General features: G+C 36.7%; 1 protein-coding gene across 2 annotated transcripts in view; it reads right to left on the reverse strand.

Annotated features, from left to right (window-relative positions):
• Nucleotides 1-20,986, reverse strand: part of ANGPT1 (angiopoietin 1) — a 251,426-nt gene that overhangs the window by 91,824 nt on the left and 138,616 nt on the right. For both annotated transcript variants that reach the window (XM_082858889.1, XM_082858888.1), the window contains exon 2: nt 4,656-4,811. In XM_082858889.1, coding sequence (XP_082715015.1) covers nt 4,656-4,811 — 156 coding nt within the window. The remainder of the gene's footprint in view (nt 1-4,655; nt 4,812-20,986) is intronic.

Raw genomic sequence — 20,986 nt, forward strand, 5'->3', positions numbered from 1 at the left:
CTGATTACCAGGGTATTTTCCTTGGATGATCTTTAGCAAATTTATTTTACTGCTGTTTCAATTAGGCCAAAGTTAAATATTTATTCAACTATCCTCTCATCAAGTTAAAGAGATAGTGGCTCAACTTTGAGAGGTGCCCTTTCTGTCCTTTCAAACCTGTTTCCACCTAGAGATTCAATCTCATTTATTAAATTGTTCCTGGACTGCCTTAAATTTATAATTGTATGAGTCAAGTCCAAACAACAGGTGTGATAGTTTGTGACCTCTAAGAAGCAGATGATGAATTAGACTTGCAGGAAATTTATTAGGGGGCATGCCTGTGAGAGAAAATTGGGAAGAAGCCAGAGTTGGCTAGAGTCACCTTCTGACTGGGATGTAGATCGAACCACAGTGAAGAAGAGAGGGAAGGGAGTAAGGCTAACTGGAAGTTTTAGCCTGCAGGGAAGTTGTGCGAAAGTTTGGCAAGGCTGATGGAGAGCCCTTAGCCAAGTCATGTGTCAGTGGAGTCCTGCAGCTCCCAGGAATGGGTCTAAGTATCACTGCCACAATGTGTCATTGGCTGGAAGTGGCCCCTGAGAATTGTGGTCTCTGTACCAACACAGTGATGGATTTCAGAGCACAGCAGCTGGGACCATTGGTCTATTACACCCCCCCCCCCACACACACACACACAGTAGGAGACTGGAAAGATGCATTGTTATAACTGTGGGGAAAGGTTCCATAGCTAATTAACTTGATGGAAAGTCAAGAAAGAAATGGTTTAGAAAAGTTTTGTCACATTAACTCAATTAAGCTCACTGAAGATAAAGACTTTTACTTATTGTTGTATTCTATTTAGTACCTATTAAAATACCTTGCATCAAGGAGGTACTCAAAATATAGCTTTAAAATTTTTATTAAATTCTATTTCTAACACCATGGCTCCATATAAATCATTGGAAGTTGAAGGAAACGTAAGCTCAGTGTCTATAGAACTTCCCTACAGTTATACAGCCAGCAAGCAGCAGGGATGCTTGGATTGGATGCTAGGATTACATGAAATGATGTGCAGACACATGGTAAAATGCCAATAGCTAGTGGTACCTTCAGCAGCAGCTGCATCTTCATCATAGAAAACATTCAGTTGCTACTATTAGGCCCACATTAATTTGCTTTATCTTATTTCCATTTTGTCCTGTGCTTGGACCCAAGTTGTGTCTGCAGCCTTTGAGAGAGAAAGGAATCACAAGAGGGAGGCAGTGCAGATAGAGAGCTGGTAAAGCATGTAGACTCGTGCCAGACTGCCTGGGTTCAAATCTTCCCTCTAACATTTACTAGTATTTTCGCCTGGGGAAAGTTGCTTTACCTCTCTGAGTTTCAGTTTTCACATTTTTAAACAAGGGAAGATAATAGTACCTACACCCCATCAAGTTTTTAAAAAATTATTAAAAAGCTAATAAATGTAAAATTGCTTAAAAAAGAGTCAAGCTCAGATTATTAGAGGTAAATTTTAATGTCATTTTTTGTCTATTAGTGTACCTCTAATCAAAACTGGCCTGAGGAAGAAGTCAGAAATAGATTCACACTACAGGAAGGGACATGAATAATGTCTGAAACTAAGCCCTTCATACTGCACACTTGGAAAGAGGAACTGGAAGGAGAGGAGATATTGGTATGAACTGATAAGAGAGTAAGAAAAACACTGCAAGCTGAACTAAGGAGGAAGGAACAGGCCCAGTGCTGGTTCCTGATCTCACCACCATGACCAGCAGGGTTACTTAGATATACTCATTCTCTGTCTCTTTTCTGATCATGATGCCTATTGGGCACAAGAATATTTTCAAGTGCCACTGCAATAAAACTAAGGCTCTACCACCTTTTGTTAAATTCAAGTCAAGAAGGTCAGCAGAGGACTAGAAAGCAATAAGTTACTTATCTTTATAACAACATCATGTGAATGCTAGGGCACTAAAATACACTGCAAAACCATTGGCATGAATTCCTAAAATAACTGAGGACCTGAAATCAGTTTAGGAAAAGCAGCACTTACCAACGAGAAACAAAGTTGAATGAATATGGGAGGAAAAACGTGGGAGCATGCCTGGATAGCCCTAAAGGATCTATTGGTTTATAAATGCTTATTATTAAAGACTAGAGCATTTTGAGATTAAGGAATAATCCAGGATTCACTTTGTGAACTTGGCCTTGCATCAGAACTTGAGTGCACTTGAATGATTAGGTCTAAGTAGATGATGTACCGTTGCAAAGGTTCAAATAAGCACCTCATGGATATACATTCACATGAAAAAGGGTTGGAGCATCACAGCTATGAATAGCAGAGATGATTAGAAGACATTAAAATGAAGATGAAAAGAACACCCAGGATTCACTCTTAAGGTAGGACCTAGTTTGTCCGAGCCACTGTCAGACAATCTATCTCCACCTTCCTCTCATTGCAAGTTTGATGGATTTGTGATTTTTGAGATGTTTTCCAGGTTTCAGCTATATTAAAATTCTTCTTGGAGCATCTAATAAATTTTCATTAGCCTTTAATGACTATTCAACTTTAGCTGCTCTATATAGGGAATAGGTTTATTTTCTATGAATTTTCTGTGCTATTGTCCATAAAGTACACATCTCTTAGCCTTAAGGATGCAGAACAAGTTGTTATCTCTTAAAATTTTACATAGCATGCATCTTAACAGTTTGGAGATTGGTATGCTGACAATGGGATTTTTTTCCCCAACAACTTCAATTCCCAGTTGGAAAGAGAATAAAAACAACTCAATTTTGGGGATGGAAAAAAATGAAACAAAATGCTGCCATGTATGTCATAAAACTTATAAAAGAAATGCATAAAAATTTCAAATGTTCAACCAAGTAGGGTAATATTAATTGTGTATTTCAGTCTTTGAATATATAGAATGCTTTGTAGGAGATGGTGAGCATTCAGTTCTAGTAAAAATAAGAGAGGACACACATTATTCATACCACAAGAAGCTTCACACCACTGAGCAACCTTGGTTCATAGATCAACAAGCTTGCTCAGTGTGATGATAATAGATTACATAGTCTCATAATTTTTAGTTATAATACATAATTTTCCCTTCCTCATCCCCCATAATTATCTGATGATTGTGTGCAACAAAAATTATTTTCCAAAGCCTATGTGATTTATTGTTCCAATGTGATCCACATTTAAGCTCTTATTCAATTAGATAATTATTAGTATTACTAATCAAGGAGGACAGAGAAAGAAATGAGTATGAATCATTTTGAGTACCAAATTCAATTCACTAGCTGTATCAATGTGAGAAAATCGTTCAAACTTTCTGTTCTAAACAGTCTTCACAAACATCATTTGTCCATTGGAAAGTGGTTTGCATAATATAAAATGCTCTATCCATGTAAATTATTATTGTTATGTCTCTTTAAATATCAACATTTGATCTATGTGATGCCATTAACACAAATGACACAAAATAGAAATAAGGGTGCATATTATTTTTGAATTTATACTGTTAAAAGAGTTAAACATTAAAGGCCATTAGAGATGGCTTTAATGTCTTGGTAACCTACATAAGCAAAGCAAAATCTAAGCCAGACTCAATGCACTTGAATCTAAGAAAGTAAAATTTAAGAACAACCAATCACAAACAGCCAACTAGGCTTTCCCAAATAAGGCAACTGCTTAAGCTACAGCCAATCAAATAATTTCCTTGCTTTGCTTCTGCATCTTCTCTATTAAAACTTTTCCCTTAGCTCCTGCAGTAGAGCTAAATACTTTCAGTTAGGTGCTGCCCAATTTGAATCAATGTTCACTCAAACTCTTGAAAATTTTAATGTGCCTTAGTTTATCTTTTAACAGTATACTTCACCTTTGATTCCAGAAATCAACTATTACATTGAGACAGAATCATCCTCTGGATTTCAGAATGGTAACAGGAATAACCATTTCCATGGTTAAAAGGGGACCAGTCATCAAAAATAATATTTTCATTAAACTGTAATGGTAGGCTTGTGACAGTGATACTTAAAAGGAATTTTACTGATTTGTACATAAAAATATCATTGTCCAGAGTAGGGTATTATATATATACATATACATATATATGTATCATATATACATATACACGAAGAGTTTTAATTGACTTCTCATTATAAAATCATGCTGAATAAAAATAAAATCTGCACATTCCAGATCAGTTTATTTGGGGTTTTCCTTCCTATCCACTGACTGCACAAAACCTCTGCAGGTGCCATTACTGTTAGAGTACTACTGGAGATAAAACAGGACAGGTCAAAAATGTACATCAAAGGCACCAATTTGACACAAATGGTTATTCTGTTTGACATATATCATATCACAGTTGGTAGCTGAAGTGTTTATTTGAAATTTAAATGCTGATTAAGTCCTTTGCCTGTTTTTGGAAGCACATACAAACAGTCCTAGTCCTGTTTTTGCAAGCACATACAAAGCTAAATATACCAACTCTCATGAAATCAAAAGAAACATGCATAGCATGTCAGGCAGTCATTGTTGTTATTACCAATAAACAAAAATGTGTATGTTTCCTCAATCCCAGTGCTGAAATGTGCTCTGTGTTTATGGAGTAACTTAAAGGAAAAAAAATCATCTGGGTTAAGAGTTTGACGACTCTGGCTCAGGGGTGTACCTGGGTCTCAACATCTGTCAGCTTTCTGGTCTGCTCTGCGGTCTGAGAGAGGAGGCTGGTCCCTATCTCGAGCATGGTGGCTGTGTGGTTCTGAACTGCATTCTGCTGTATCTGAGCCATCTCCGACTTCATATTTTCCACAATGTAATTCTCAATCTGCAAGAGATAAAGGACAAAACATACTACATTATAAGCAAAGTCTTTCAGTTGAAGCATGTAATATTTACAATGATAAAACAAGACGCAGCTGGCAAATCAGCCATCTGGCAGGAATCCTCAGCATCTCTGGGAGCTGGGGAAATGGGAGCAGAGCACACAGGAACACAGTTGCTAACAAACCCGTAATATACTGATGCACATATATAATCAACACAATCACAATGAAAATTCACACTTGGATAGTGCTTTCTCATTTAACCCTTACAGCAAAGATAGAGAGTTAAGCACAGATGACCTCACTGTTCTTTTTATTTTATAGCTGAGGAAACAGAATTAGAGAAGGTCAACAATGAGCCTAAGGTCACCAGCAAAAATTCAGCAGAGTTAGCACAACAATTTAAATCTAAATCTTGGTTCTCTGGTCTTTTCATTATACCATATTGAACACTTATCTCTGAGAAATATTCAGCCTCCTCTGTAATGAAAAATAAAAGACCATGCTGGGTTAGGGAAATGGGACAAGGAGTGGGAGGGGGGCAGATACCCAAAACACAAGCCTTTAAGGGAATCTTAACGTATAGGCAACAGCATATGAAATGAGCTGCAGAGCCTCAGAGCTAGCTAAAACTATGATCAGTGCTCCTTTGCAAGCTCAAAAAAAGGCACTGAAAATATGGTCCATAAAGCAGCATTTGCCCTTTTTGCCTTGGGGAATGTTTAGTCCTTTATGGTGCCACCTTAGAGAATATGATGGTTGTAAAATAAATGGTACCATAGGGGGCAAGAAGAATTATTAAGTGACTTACTATGAGGGAGCCCGTTAGGCACTTGGGAGAATAAAACTGAGGATATTTTTCATATGCTTGAAAAATACAGAAAGAAGCCTGCACTTCCCTGTCAGTGCACTTAATTCTCCCCCACAACTGTGTGGTGACTACATTTTATTACCCAATTACACATAAGGGGAAACTGCATCCCAGAGAAGTCCGGTCCAAGGCCACACACCACAAAAACAGCCAGACTTGGATTTGAGTGCTGAAGTCCTTAACTTTCATACCAACACTACTAACCACTTGATAGTTCTGCCAAGTCGTGCTTCATAAGCTGGGTTCCAAATTATTAACAGCTACGTGATTTTTACTGATTTAGTGAACCAAAATACATCCACTATTTTATAATCTATAGTAACACTATTGTCATGTAATAAACATAGCTTAAAACTAAATTCTTCTTTGTAACTTTGGCAGTTCACTTTCTAACAACATTTCTTGCTTATTTCTATTTATCAAACATGAGTCTGTCCCAAGCTAAAGAAAATGAAAGGTCAGAATCAAACTCATATTGTTATTAATAAGTTCTGACTTTGTTCTTGGTCAATATAAGGTAACTCCTCTTCAACCTTTCAAGTCCCCTTCCCAAATTAGAAGTAGGGGGAAAGTTTCAACTCACAAAAATTTATTCTAAAACAAATACAAAATAGATTAGAACACATATCTGGAAATTATCTTAACAAAACTTAAGGTCTCTAGGGTAAATTTAATCTTGGCTTTATTCCAACTGAACTAACATATTTTAACAACAGTGGAAGGGTAGAGGAAAGGAGGGTGGGTTGGACTAACAGACATCTATTGTTTTAGATTCTGCATCATATGTTCCCTCTTTTCTAAGTAACTTCCCTTAACTTTCTTTTGGGAAATTGTCTTTTCCTCCTTCAGAACAAATGCTTTGGGTGGAGCTGTCCCACCCTAACTTCAGGGTAAGGTACATGTTTGAGCCTGACAATCAGAATGCTCTGCTCCTGCTTAGAGAGAATAAATTGTTCAAGAATGGAAAGGTACTGTGAGCAAGGCCAGTAAGTCTCAGTTATGCAATTTTGTCTAACTAGCCTACAAAAGAACTTCCTTTTCCTCTGTGGTAAGCTGGTAACATATATGCCTGACACTGTTGATGCCCCATTTTGCCATCACAAAACTAGAGCCAGTCTAAGAATGAGGCTAAGTCAGAAAGATAGATACGTAGGCCAGGTGATACAGATAGAAGGATACTTTTAGAGCACCTCCGTCCTGTCATGTTTTTAGCCAGATCCACCCTTGGACATTCAGTTATAAATTCTGTGATGTCCCCTTGAGCAGCCCACTTTTTTTTTTTTCTTTTGCGTCAATCACATTGATTTAGTTTCTAACAAAACCAAAAAAGTCTTGACTGATAAATCTGATGGATGCTGAGCGAAGGAGGCCTCAGACAGGCACAGTATGTTCCTTGCTTATCCAGGGAATTTGGGGCTTTATATAAATGTGTGTATTCTCAAAAATGGCAGATACGTCTCCATCATGGAGATGATACCTACCATTTACAGCTGACATTTATCCACTGTCTACCATGTGGCAGGCACTGAGCTAAGTGCTTTCCTTTCACAAAAGCGCTTAAATCTCACAACAACTTTATATGTAGGTATTGTTATAGCCGTTTATAGGTAAGACTACCGAGGCTCAGAAAATCCACAACTTGCTCAAGAACAAACAAGAATTTGGCACCCCCAGTGTCAAAACCCAGGTTTTTAACCTCTAACCTTTTCATCTTAAACACTACTTAATTACCCTATGCATTTTATTACATAGGTGCTAAACCTTGTGTGTTTATCCAAACTGCATGGGGAGCATTATAAAAATGCAGATGGAGGTGCAACACACCAGAACTTTGAATCAGAATTTTCAAGGGTATGTACTAGGAAACTATATATTTTTAAAACTTCCTAGCGTAATTCTGATTCAGGCAAAGAGCAATGCTCTTATTCTGTGTGGTCCACAGAATAACTGCCTATATCAGAACTATTTATGAACAGTCTTCTATGAGATAAGAAAATTATAGCAGAATGCAAATTATCTATGTCGCTAAGCACACTGGTGTGTGTGTGTGTGGGGGGGGTATGTGTGTGTTTGTATATGCATATGTGTGTGTGTATATATATATATAAAGAAAGTAATGCTCCAATGCTTTAATTTACATTCTGGTCCTAGCTTCTTACCTTGTTCACAAAATGGCAATTTCCTTGGGTAAAAGTGATTTAGACCATCAAATTATTCTATGCCAGATTCCCTGGTTACCAAGAAATTTCAAATAACAACTTGGTTTCCTATGCAGATTTCTCTCCTGAGAGAAAGTTCACTAATCAGTGAGCTCCAATACAGATGTGCTTGATAATTACATATCAATTTCTTATTCAGTTGGTTAGTGGAGTCAGTTCCCAGACTTTGATTTGCTCTGTGTGTAATAATAATCACGTGCCCCAGTCTCCACAGAGGAGGACACCCTCTGGCATAGAGCGACTATTATATCAACGTTCAGCTGCTTTGTGGTCCTATCTCTGTTAGATACTATCTATTCATCTATTCTGTATTATTGTGCTTTTTAAAAAAAAACTGTAAAAATTAACACCAGCAAAGCAAAATATCTGCTTTATGCCAGTATTTATCACAAAGAGCTTCCCAATTCTGCTGACCCTGTTGTAGAAATAAAGTGGGTCTCCAACCTATCCTAAAATTCTTATTTGGGCTGCCATGATGAGTAACATGAATCTAACTCTAGCTAATTATTTTTTAATCAAATGGGGCTGCTCTAAGAGTAACTGCTTTTTAATGCAAAAGGTAATGGCACACTGAAGTAGCAAAAACCAGATGTAGTTGATTTAAAGGCTGAGGAGAGAGGCAGAAGTCAAATATACAATGTGTGATTAATAAGGAGGACTACTTTCATCTTAATCTCTAAACATTCCTCTGTAGATGTATAACTGTGAAATCCATCTTCATGTGCTATACTAGCCAGGTTCAGAAAAGACTTGTAACAAATTTGATTGTCTTCATATATTCTGTACTGGTTTCAAAATATGTTTACAGAATATGATGGCTACTTCAAGGTTCAACGTTTTATAAACATCTAAGATGTGAATCTTAAGCTTAGAATTTGCTGACCACAAGAGCTAATGGGTTATAAAGTAGGAGATTCCCAATCTGAATCATAAAATTATTTGACTATACTGTCACTCTCAGTGTCTGACTCCAGAGTTTTATAAAGTATTGGCCAAAAAACTAGTAAGAGGATGTACGATGTGATTTGAAAGGACATAATAAATGGTAAACGATGATTTTAACGTAAGGAAATAATGTTACATTTGTAAAGTGATTTAGTGTTTACAAAGAGCTTTCATACACTGTCTGACTTGATTCTTATACCAACGTTACAAGGGAAGTATTGACTCCATTTATGGTTTAAGAAATTGAGGCTCAGAGGCCTTAGGTGTCTTGTTAGAAATGAAAGAAAGGACTCAAATCTATCTTCTGACGTTCCACTAACCTCAGAGTTATGGGAACTGTTTCGTTGTTGGATTGGTTGGCTATTTGATTGACTGATTAAATTGATTTACTGATCTCAGTTTTAGCCAGCTCATTGAAAATTCATTTACTTTTTCCTTTTAGAAAAACATGCAACATTAGAGGGTGATTACTTCACTCTGCTTCACCATATTAGAGGCCAAATTAATTTGAGATGAGGTGAGAGGTCTAGGGCCAGGTATTTGGAAAGTTCACTTTGCTAGCACTTTTAATACAATGGGTCATTAAAAATCCTCTCATCAACGCCTACCTTTTTTTCTTAGTATGCAGTTTATAATAATATGTGTGTCTTCTTCCTCTGATTTTATTTCTTACAAACTACTGTTAAATATAACAAAGGTAATAATAACAATGACAATATGCAAAGCCTCTACCAAAGCTAGGTTATGTACCAGGTTTTACAAAGATATATCTCACTGACTACTTGTAACAATCCAGCCACTCTATTATTTTTTCTCATTTCACTGATAAGGAAACAGGCTCCAGAAGTTAAGCAAATCATCTGTGATCACATAAGTTGCGGTAGAGCTGTTACGCTGCTTTGAAAGAAGCTAGATGGCCCCTCAGGATATGCTCCTTTTATAGGATGGTCACCCATCAAGCACAAGCACACTATCACAAATGTCATAGACAAACTCTGGTAAACACACAATATTCATGCAGGGAATACATAAATTGAAGGCTACAGAATGGATGACGTGAAACTGTCCAAAGACAGATAATTTTTCATTTTTTTATTTAATTATTTTCACAGTGATTGATGGCTGTAATATCCTAGGAAATGTTATAGGTGGTGAGAAAGGAAATGTACAGTCCACTGTATGACAAGTAGCATTATTAAATAGAGAAAAAAATATTTTTAAGAAGTGAAGATTATCATCCATTTGTAGTTCACTCATAAATTGCACACCCATGTCTTTTGCCCAATGACGAGTAGAGAATTAATGCTATCATTTTCCACTACAAAAGAGAGTTCTGGGAAAGATCTCTTACTGGGCCCTCAAAATTCTTGCCACTTCATGTTCATGAGAACCAAAATCTGTGTGAGATTATGATATGTCTTGCATGTGAAACGCATTCTCTATCATTTCACTTCAAGAGGTCACTTCAAGGAATCTCTTAAATCTCTTAAACGACAGCTTATCTTAAAGCACAAAGAACAGAATTTCCCCATGTAATTCTTAAGAAAATAACATTTTAAGCCCTATAAAAATTGACAAAGGCATTGTTCACTTAAAATATGTTGTAGATTAAGTGGACTCTCCTTGAATGTTGCTGCATATGGTATTACTCAGTTATGGCAAAACAACCATGAAATAAAGTAAAAGGGTAAATATGGGAAAGCAATAAAAAGGTAAAGCAATGTAAAAAAAAGCCTTAAATATTGATGCTTTTATCAAATATCATTGTTTCATAAATCCGTGGCAATCCTGAAAATGCAACCAAATCTAGGTTTATGGTTTTATAAAAAAGAAGGCTGAGGCCAAATATATTATTTGCTAGAATTTCTATTATTAGAATTTCCAGTATACTGTTTTTTTATGAAATGGAGAAGTATAATTAATCGTCTTTATAGACAATAAATCTACTTAGCTGACATCTGAAACAGCTTTTGTACTGATACGTGTGACATGCATCCCACTTTTCACTTCAGTATCTGAAAGAATACTACTTACAGAAGAAAGAAAACCATTAGAATAAGTGAGCTGGCAGAGACATTAAATATCATGAGCTCCAAGAATCTCATTTTATAGTCGTGGTGACTGAGGTTCAGAGAGGTTATAGAAAGCAAGGTGAAACAACTAATTAATGTCAGATGTGGGGCTGTGGTCACTCAGTGTGTGGGAAACTCAGACTTAACATCAGCAGGCTGAGTCAACAACAACGGCTGCTGGTATTGCTGGCCTACCCCACATTTCTTTTCCTATCCCTTGTTTCCTGCTACTTGCTTTACTTCTGATGGCTCCTGATTTGAGGCTACCCTTTCACAATATTAATTCATGCTTAGCAGTTTTGGGGGTTTTAACTTTGCTTTCTGGACTCTACCCTTGCTTTCCAGCACTAATGCCCACTAGCTGCTCCTTAGTCAATGAGCCTCAGTCTCCCCCTGATTTTATTCTCCCTATGCATCACCCCACAAATGGAAAACACTGAGACCAGACTCTATATTAGTTCAGGCTTATTAACCCTACATCAGTTCACTTCAGTCCTAGCAAATATGTGATGAACGCATCCTACGCACTAAGTCTGGTACCAGGTATTACCAATACAAAGGGTTGAGTCTTGTCGGAAACAAATGCTTATTAGATGGGTCATTTCAATAGACGGTGAATACTCTGGAGTTTACCTCTGACTATATTTCTTCCTGTAAATATTCTTATCTCTTTTTGATAAGAAGAAGCTCTCAGCTACTGAAATTAGTAATGTTGGGGGGACGTTTGTTATATCCCCTCCAAAAGAGTAACAGCAACACCCCTGCTGAGGCATATGGAGAAGCTAACTTCAACAGTACCCCAGAAAAATCCCACATGAATAAATTCTTCTTCAATCATTTTCTTGGTTATGACTCTTTTAAGACCACATGTTTGTGGCTGCTGAAAGTTGCCATTTCACATATAGTGCCCCATAGTTGTGTCAGGACCCAGGAAAATCATTCTCTCTTCACATAAACAGATGAGATGTTTCCTGCACCAAAACACACCTCACTAGCCTGGAACCTCTCTTTTACATCCCACCTTTTCACACACAGGAAAAGTCAGAGTCACGAAACTTTAAAAATATTTATAAATGTCTGCTTAATTTTTCTCTTTACATTTTTTAAAGGGAGATGAAATGTAAATAACACACTCAGCCAGGAGTCAGGTTATCTGTGTTTTAATCCAGGTACTATTGTTGATTTACTCTGTGAACTTGGACAAGTCACTTAAGCAAATTGGGTTTTAGATCTTCATATAGAAATGAAGGGCTGGTTTAGATTCTTTTTAATATCTTTTGAAGCTCTCAAATTACTTCATTTAAAACATCCTTTACAAAGCACAGGAGTCTGCAATATTTTAATTTTTATTTATTATAGAAAATCAAAATATGGATGGATATATCTATGTCTATAAAATATATAGTACATATCCTTGTGGCAGTTAGAAAACAATGATACAGGAACACAACAGAAAAGTCATGGATCAAATCTCTACAGCACGCACATCTGTTTTAAGATAAAGAGCTAGAACCTCTGATTCCCTTAATCTCCAGGCACCATTCTGCCCAAAATATATTCCTTGCCTTCCTCCAACACAACCTGGCTATCTTCTTATGTTTCTTATGTCAATGAATGGCACTACCACCACCTTCCCATTCATCCAAGTCACAGGAAGCATCTTTGACTATTCCTTATCTTCATTTTCTGTATTTAATCAGCACCAGATTGCGTTGCTTCTGTTTCCTGAAGGGTGCCTAGGTCCATCCCTCTCTCCTCTTCCCCTTCTCTCTGCCATATCTTTTTATCCTCACTGGCACTGACTTAGGGCAGACTCTTGTCATTTTTCTTCTGGATTTGTTAATGGCCTAATAACTGGTCTCCAGAATCCAGACTTGCTTCCTCCAATCTATCATCTGTGGCATAACCAAAGGATTTGATCGATCTAAAACACAGATTTGGCCTTGCCACGCCACTTCTTAAACTCTTTCAGTAGCTTCCACCACCTGCAGCTAAAGTCACAACTCCTTAATCAGCAATGAAGAATCCTTATGATCCAGACTTAGTTTCCCTCTCCCTACATGTACCTTATGCTCCAGACCTACCAAATTATTTGCCTTTTTCCAAACATACATTATTTTCTTTTGCTTCCATGCCTTTGCATATAATTTGTTCTGATGGGAAGGTTCCTTTTCTACCTCATCCTCCCTTCTCCTCGGTTAGGTCCTGATTTTCAATATCAGTTCAAATTTTTTCTCCTCAAGGAAACTTTTCACTTTTAGTTATATTTGTTCCTGAAAGTATGAAATATCACATTACCAACCTTCAGTGAGGTCTTTTTGAATGTCAATGGGACCAATGTAAATGATGCAAAAGTAGATAGGTCTGAAGACAAATATCCTCACTCATGGGACCACATAATCCTATCTTGTCTTCCTGTATCTTCCCTACTTTTCTTTTCTCAATCATCTCTGTTATGGGTAATTATTTAAATTAAGTAAAATCCAGCAAACACATTGAAAAGGAGCCATGTGTTAATCACTGGACTATACAATGAAAGCAAAAGAATGAGTAAAACTTGACTCTGATGATCAAGACTGTTTATAATGTAAGTGTGATACAAGTGCTGGATACAAGTCCTTCCTGCCTGCTGGGGTAGGATGAAGGAAGGAATGACTCTTCTAAATGAGGGAATCAAGGACATCTTCCCAGAAGCAATCCCAAACGAATGTGGCAGGGAGGGCACAAATTTCTTATGTCTGCTTTAATGCACAAAAGTGTGGTCTGGAAAACCTGGAGGATGCGGGGATAAAGAAGGAAGCCAGAAAGACTATGACAGCATGCAAGGAACTGTGCTTGCTTAGGTAAGGTGAGGTGACTTTCCTGACCATCTCTTGAAATGTACTGTTCAGGAAATCAAGAGATAAGTCAGCCAGAAGCATGGGCATGCCACTGAGGCCACACACACAGGGCAAGGGCATGCTATCAGATTTTTAATGTGAGATTCATTAGAAAGCTCAGGCAGATAATTTCTTAGCACTTAACTAAATTTTCAAACACACTAAGCATAAAATTTACCCCTTTAATAAAACATATAAGTGCATTTCTGTGTGTGTGTATATATATATGTTGTGTGTATTTATTTTCACACATATGCTCTCACACACATATATTCTTATACTCTCAACCTACACGTTTCAGATTTTACATTCACACTTTGTGGTTCTGTTCATTTCATTGTAGTTTACTTCATTAAAGATTCAAGTAAAATAACTAATGCATCACTTTCCTCTGGATGAGGTATGTTTTATGTCAGATTTAATCAGTATAGATAATGCCTGTTAAACAGTCATGGACAGCTTCAGTATCTGCCAAGCAACTAAGAACCCTTGCTCCCAAATTCTGAATTTACACTTAGATGACAGAAAAAAGGGAAGAACCACAAAGCAATTTTGTATACATGGTTTTTGTATCAGTGAAAGTGATAGTTTTTAAACTAAAGAACATATTGTTTCAAACAGAAAACTGCAAACGTAAATTCCTTTAATTTAATGCTTTTTAGTTTCTTATCTGGAATGAAATTTAACCACCCCCCATTACATAAAATGCATTCTGGTTCACTTAAAAAGAAAGAGCTCTGACATCTGAACTAGAGACCACCCCAACAGACAGTAGGTTGCGGGCAACTGATAGGGTAAAAGAGACTCCACAGAATAATTTTAAGAAACATCTTCTGTAAACTACATTTTTTCCCTCCTATGACAAACGGCAGTGATACAAACAAGTAACTTATGATGTTCATTTTTTTAAGGGAAACCTCCTGTGTTAAATGAAAACACTGCAAGACAGATCATGAAATCTAAGTACTCAGCATATGATATAAGATACACACTAACAAAAATTCAAAAGCCTTAATAATGAAGGAATTTATAGATTTTCAGGAATACCACTAGTAGGTAGAAAAATGCCATCATTTTACTCTGGTATTTCATATAAAATTGCAAGGTATTAGCACTTAAAATCTAACCTTATTCCAATAAAACCCCGCTGTTCAACATTCTGACTTTTTAGGCTATTACTTTCCCACACATGCTGTTTCTTTTTTTGAAATACAGTTGCTCTATTTGTCTTCCTTATCTTCTATAATATCTCTTAAGTTTATGATTGCGTTTTTAAACTAACTTATCTGCTTAAATGTGGCAAAATTAATGGTAAGAGCATGTGTGCATGTATGTATTTTTCCTACAATAGGGGATTCCTCAATGGAATGTACAAGAAGTTTGTACAGTCATAAAACTGTCAAAGTCATTGTATAATACACATTCCAAAGCATTCTGTGTGAGGTCTAATTTTTCCTGAATAATATTTGTTGAGTAGTTTTTATTTAAATTACCTTTGGTCTAAGTACTAGAAAGGTTAGTAGGCTGGAAATAGTTATTCAAAGCATAAGAAAGGGACAGTGATTGCTGACATCTTATAAATGAAATAAAATCCCCATTTTTCCTCACTTTGACCAAAGGATGACAGACACTGGACATTGTTTCTTCTTTCACAAAGACCATTTTGGTGCCCTAGTGATGCTTGTTACATCTCAAGTGTTATTGGAAGGGTGCCCTAATTACCATTACAATGAATTAGTCTCTCTTAGAATTAACCTCACACCACAAGAGAGAATGAAACTGAGCATGAGTAACTGTTTAAAATACCTGCTCCCATTACCACATGCATTGCCAGAGGAATTCTGTAAAAGTTTGTTTTAAAGACTCACTCATCTAGTTTTGGGAGCTGTAGACCACCTCACAGTGTTCCTTTTGATTTCATCCCATCCCCAACAAGCAATGACCACTCAAAACCATTTGTTTTTCACTAACTGAAAGAAGGCTAGTCTACTTTTTGGAAAGTCTAAAGCTTGGAAACTTAGAAATATTTTTTACATCATGAAATACACTGTTAATAGACACCATAAAGCTAGCATTAAAAAATTAGCAGATGGGGCTTCCCTAGTGGCGCAGTGGCCGCCGATGCAGGGGACACGGGTTCGTGCCCCGGTCCGGGAGGATCCCACATGCCGCGGAGCGGCTGGGCCCGTGGGCCATGGCTGCTGAGCCTGCGCGTCTGGAGCCTGCGCTCCACAACGGGAGAGGCCGCAATGGTGAGAGGCCCGCTTACCCCCCCCCACACACACGAAATTAGCAGATGTCATATTTTGACATATTTGGTTTGAATTTTCTTTCTTTTTGTTTTTAGTAAGAAATAAAATGTTATCTGGACAATAACAAAAGCACCCCCTCCAAATACACACACATCCTGAAGTTGATGTGAACTTATACAACATAGGTATATACCTAAAATAATAAGCTATATACTGTCTATCTATCTATCTATATATATTATATATATATAGCTATATATATACTAATATACTATTAGTATATTTTCTAGATTTATAAAAACATTACCTTATTATTAGGCTCCTTAAACTCTCCTATTTTTTAATCAACATTATGTTTTTGAGACTTAGACATATTAGTAGTATAGTTTTATTATGCATTACAGGGAGGAGTCAGGTTTAGTAATTTTAACAGCTAATAAAACATTCATATCCCAAGGCTTGACTAACTCAGAAGAGAGGAGTACAAACTCTAAATAGACACATTACCCTGAGTTCTAGCTCTGTCACAAGAAAGAACAAAGTGTTTCTCAGCATCTCCCAAAGCCCCTAGGATTTCTTCTCTAAGGAGCAGAAAGAAAGCTGTATGATGAATCTTCCCCCATTTATAGACTGTATCTCAAGAATCCATACCAATAATTTTTATCTTTGGCAAATAGTTATTTCCCAGAGAGAGCAGTTAGGGGATTGAGAAAGAAAGGGGAAAAAGGAAACAGGTTACCAGATCTAAAACTTGATTCTACAGTCCTTCTCAAACATACATTACTACATTAAGATTTTAAAATAACCATGACATAAATTATAATGACAGCCCTTCCAACTTCTTAGGGAACCTTTCATTGAATCAACTCTTTAGCCTATATTTTAAGGTATAAAGTGATGAAAAAGTACCAGCTCTCCATGGCTTAAAAAAACAAACCCTTCTGCTTAACATAAGTAGTATACAAAATGATATATGTAGTATGTTCTCAATTATGGTAAGTGTATTCAGATACACATTTGTATGCATTGGAAAAAGAAAAGAAGCACTGAATCATGAACAATGTGTATCTCTGGCTGATGGGATACAGGTGAATTTTATTTTCTTCTTGAAATGGTTTGATATTTTCCACTTTCTTTAAGAAAACAACAATTTAATTTTATATTCAGAAAAAACATAAAGAATGAGAGAAAGACATTTGTAAAGACATAAAGATATTAGAATGCATTCACTCAGTGGGAAACTTATAAACATGTGGCAACTTAGTGGTGGCTTAGATCAAATCTGTACCCACAGATGTGCCCCACTGGTTCCATTAGTTTTTTTCCTTTAGTGCTGTCCCCTATCCACCCATTCCCAATTCCCTGGCTTCAAGAGAACTAAAGAAAACAAATAAACAAAAGAGCAGAAACAACCACAGGTAGTTTCTTTGAAGGGGAAGGGTTTTGTGGAAATCTTCGAACAGCAGCCATTATTTATTGAGCACTTCCTATGTGTCAGTCAATGAGCTTTAATTATTCCTCACAGCAGCCCTTTGGAATGGATATTGTTACCATCTCACCAATATGAGATGGGAAAACTTCTGAGAAATGAAGTGATGTGATCAGGGTCACAGAGCCCAAATGCTAGAGGTGGTAGTCTGTTGATACCCCAAGTCCATTCTCTTTCCGCTTCAGTTGGCCTCAGGTCCTTGGTTAGTGCAAGGATCATGATCAGGTCATTTCCTGCCCAAATCTGTCCAGCTGAAGTGTTTTCGTTGGCTAGCACTTTATTTTTTAAGTATAGTTTCAAGTCTTTATCCAGAACTCACAGTCTCCAATTAGCCTACCTCTCTTTCCCTTTAAGCTATTAAGGTAAGCTGCCCTGATCCTAAAGGCATTAGAGTTGCTTCCAGTGTCAGGTAAGGGGGATAATAAAAGTACTTAACATCTGGGGCTTCCCTGGTGGCGCAGTGGTTGAGAGTCCACCTGCTGATGCAGGGGACACGGGTTCGTGCCCCGGTCCGGGAGGATCTCACATGCTGCGGAGCGGCTGGGCCCGTGAGCCATGGCCGCTGAGCCTGCACGTCCGGAGCCTGTGCTCCGCAACGGGAGAGGCCACAACAGTGAGAGGCCCACGTACCGAGAAAATACTTAACATCTGACTATCATTTTCCAATGGTAAAAAACAACAACTCTTTATTCACTTGTTCTCTCTTTTTAAATACAATGAAAAATCCACTTAACCACTATCACGCTTAGGAATACTGAAAGAATGATTGGATCAATACGTAGTAGGCCTTCCTAAACCTATCTAAACTTTGAAGCCTTCCTAAACCAAGCACAAAGTAATTATTTTATATGACAAGGTGACTCATTCTTTCCTCAGCTCCATGATGATATGCTTTTTATGGCCTCATTAATTATCCTTGCTGACAAGTATTAGTGTTTTCTTTCACTTACTCAACCAAAAGAGAGATACCATCTTCCTATAGCATATGGATTAGTACCATGCTTATTCTCTTGTTCTCTTGTTCATCACTCCTTCAAATAAACACAAATGTCAAGTGAATAATTAATGTTCATGTACTCATTGAAAGCTTATTATCATAGAGTGTACTCTAATATGATTTAAAATAAGCTTTCCAACCAATTTTCATCAAAAATCTTCAAGCAAGCCTCTTTTTTGGAAATAAATGTTTTCTAGGTTACTAAATTAAAACTTGCTGAACTATATCTAAATTAAAATTGCTGAACTAAATAATTTTTGGTCAAAAAAATTTTACTTCTTAAAAGTAAAGGTGTATTTACAATTAAATACACTTACTGTATTTTGCAAATACATATATCTGTATAGAATAATGAATTAGAACATATACGCTAAAGTAGAAGACTGTTTCCCCTTAAAAATGCCATGTCTAATCAAGCAGGTGTAAGATTACAGATAGTAGATTAGATATCGACAAAGACAAACAGGAACATGCGCAGATGTGGGTGTGTAATTATGTATGTTTATATTACATATAGATACATAAATATATACCTGTTACATACTTTCTTATGTGAGATAAATTCAGTTTGGTAAATATCTATTGAGTCACTTTTATGTTTTCTGTGTTAACAGGCCTTGTACCATGAATATATAAAGATGCAAAATATACAGTTATTGCCTAGTCCCTGTCTACTGAGAACGACAAGTATACAAGCAGACAACATCATTATAATGTGGTAGTGGTTAGAATAGAAATAGCCTATACAGGACTGTGAAATATATAACTCAAGTTTATGAAATCCATGACAGTTTTATTTCATATACTCATAGAGAAGAAATAAAGAGTTTTTGATAGGTCTTAGTTAACTCAACGTGACTGAGCACAAATATAATTTGGAAAAAGCATATGTTTAATCACTCTTTCTTCTGTGATATCCCACCCAGGACTGATTGATCTCAGCATTCACAGTTTTAGACAGGCCTTTTTTTTTTTTTTTTTTAGAATAGCCTTTTTATATTAAAGTTATATCAGCATCATTATCTCCGGGAAACCATGAAACCCAAAAATTACACATCCCAGGATGTCGCTGAGGTCTTTTACATTCTTGACTTCTTAAAGTCAAGGGTTTTCATGCCACAGCATGAGATATGTTATATTAAAAAGTCAGGTGAGTTTGCTACAAAGCCACAATCATATCAGGAAATCACACATTTGTTTTCTTACAACCTTTCATCTGTAAAATGGAGAGTCAAAGAAGATAGGTAATTTCCACCAAAGAAACAGTGAAATAGAGCTCACAGCAGAACCAGAATTCTCACCCCACCTTGTCCAAATCCAGAGTCTATAGTCCGTGCTAATACACACCATGCCTATCAGCCCAGTTTTAAGGATCTCTCCTATCGGAAGTTAAGATTCACTGTGGGCTATCTGATTTCTTCCAAAGAGGAAGAAAGGTCTTCGTGAACTTGAAAAAGCAGGTGGATCTTGTGGGGTGTTGTGCTATCTTTAGCATAGTGTTATGGAGAGCTCCCAGAATGTGTCATCAGGAGACCTGGGTGATTTGTTGTTTTTTTTTCACTTATCAGCCATATGAACTTTATAGTCTTTTACTTCTCTGAGATACATATTTCTCATCAGGAAAATCATCCTGCTAATTATACCCACCGTAAGTATCTCATAAGTTTGTTGTCATGATCAATGAAATAGTGTGTGAAAATACTTGATCAGCTCTAAGATGCTATGCAAATGACAGATATCTATACTTTGGTCTAGAGACAAGTTGGAAAAGCAGTTTGGAAATCTATTAGAAGTGTGAATTCTCTAGTGTAACTTTATTCATATATTTTTTTTTCAATGAGAAGATAACTAACAGTTAAAATTAGCCATCGCATTATTTCTCTTACCAAATTCAGATTTATAGCCAGCAGCATATGAGAAGAAGCAGTGTATGAGAAAAAAGAGGAAGTTGCAGATTCTGACAGCTTTATACTGGCAACTGATTAACTGTGTGACTCTGAGCAAACTGCTTTCCCTCTCTGTGTCTCAGCTTCTGCATCTAGAAAATGGGAATAATAATGTACCTACATCATAGTATTGTTCAAGGATTAAAAAGGAAATATTAACAGACCTACACTGAAAAATAAAATAATAAACTTCTAATGAAAAGAAATGGGTTTGAACTTTCTCAGCAGGTATGGATGTAAGAGATGGTGTGGTAGAGTTAAAAAAAAACATTAATGAGGAATTCATTCTTAGAGATATAGCTTCCTAACACTTAGCACTTAGCATGACTATGAAGAAGTTGCTTCACTATTCTGAGCCTTGGTTTCCTCATCTGTAAAGTAAATGTAATAATACTTATGTCAAAGCAGTTTTGTAAAGTGAAAATATTTTGTAAACCATAGCCATACAAAGATAGAAGATTCATTACAGCATATTGTCAATCCCTGATACTACTGCCTGCCTAATGC

Source organism: Leucopleurus acutus (assembly GCF_964270905.1).
Source record: "Leucopleurus acutus genome assembly, chromosome: 17".
In the NCBI taxonomy this organism is placed as follows: Eukaryota; Metazoa; Chordata; class Mammalia; order Artiodactyla; family Delphinidae; genus Leucopleurus; species Leucopleurus acutus.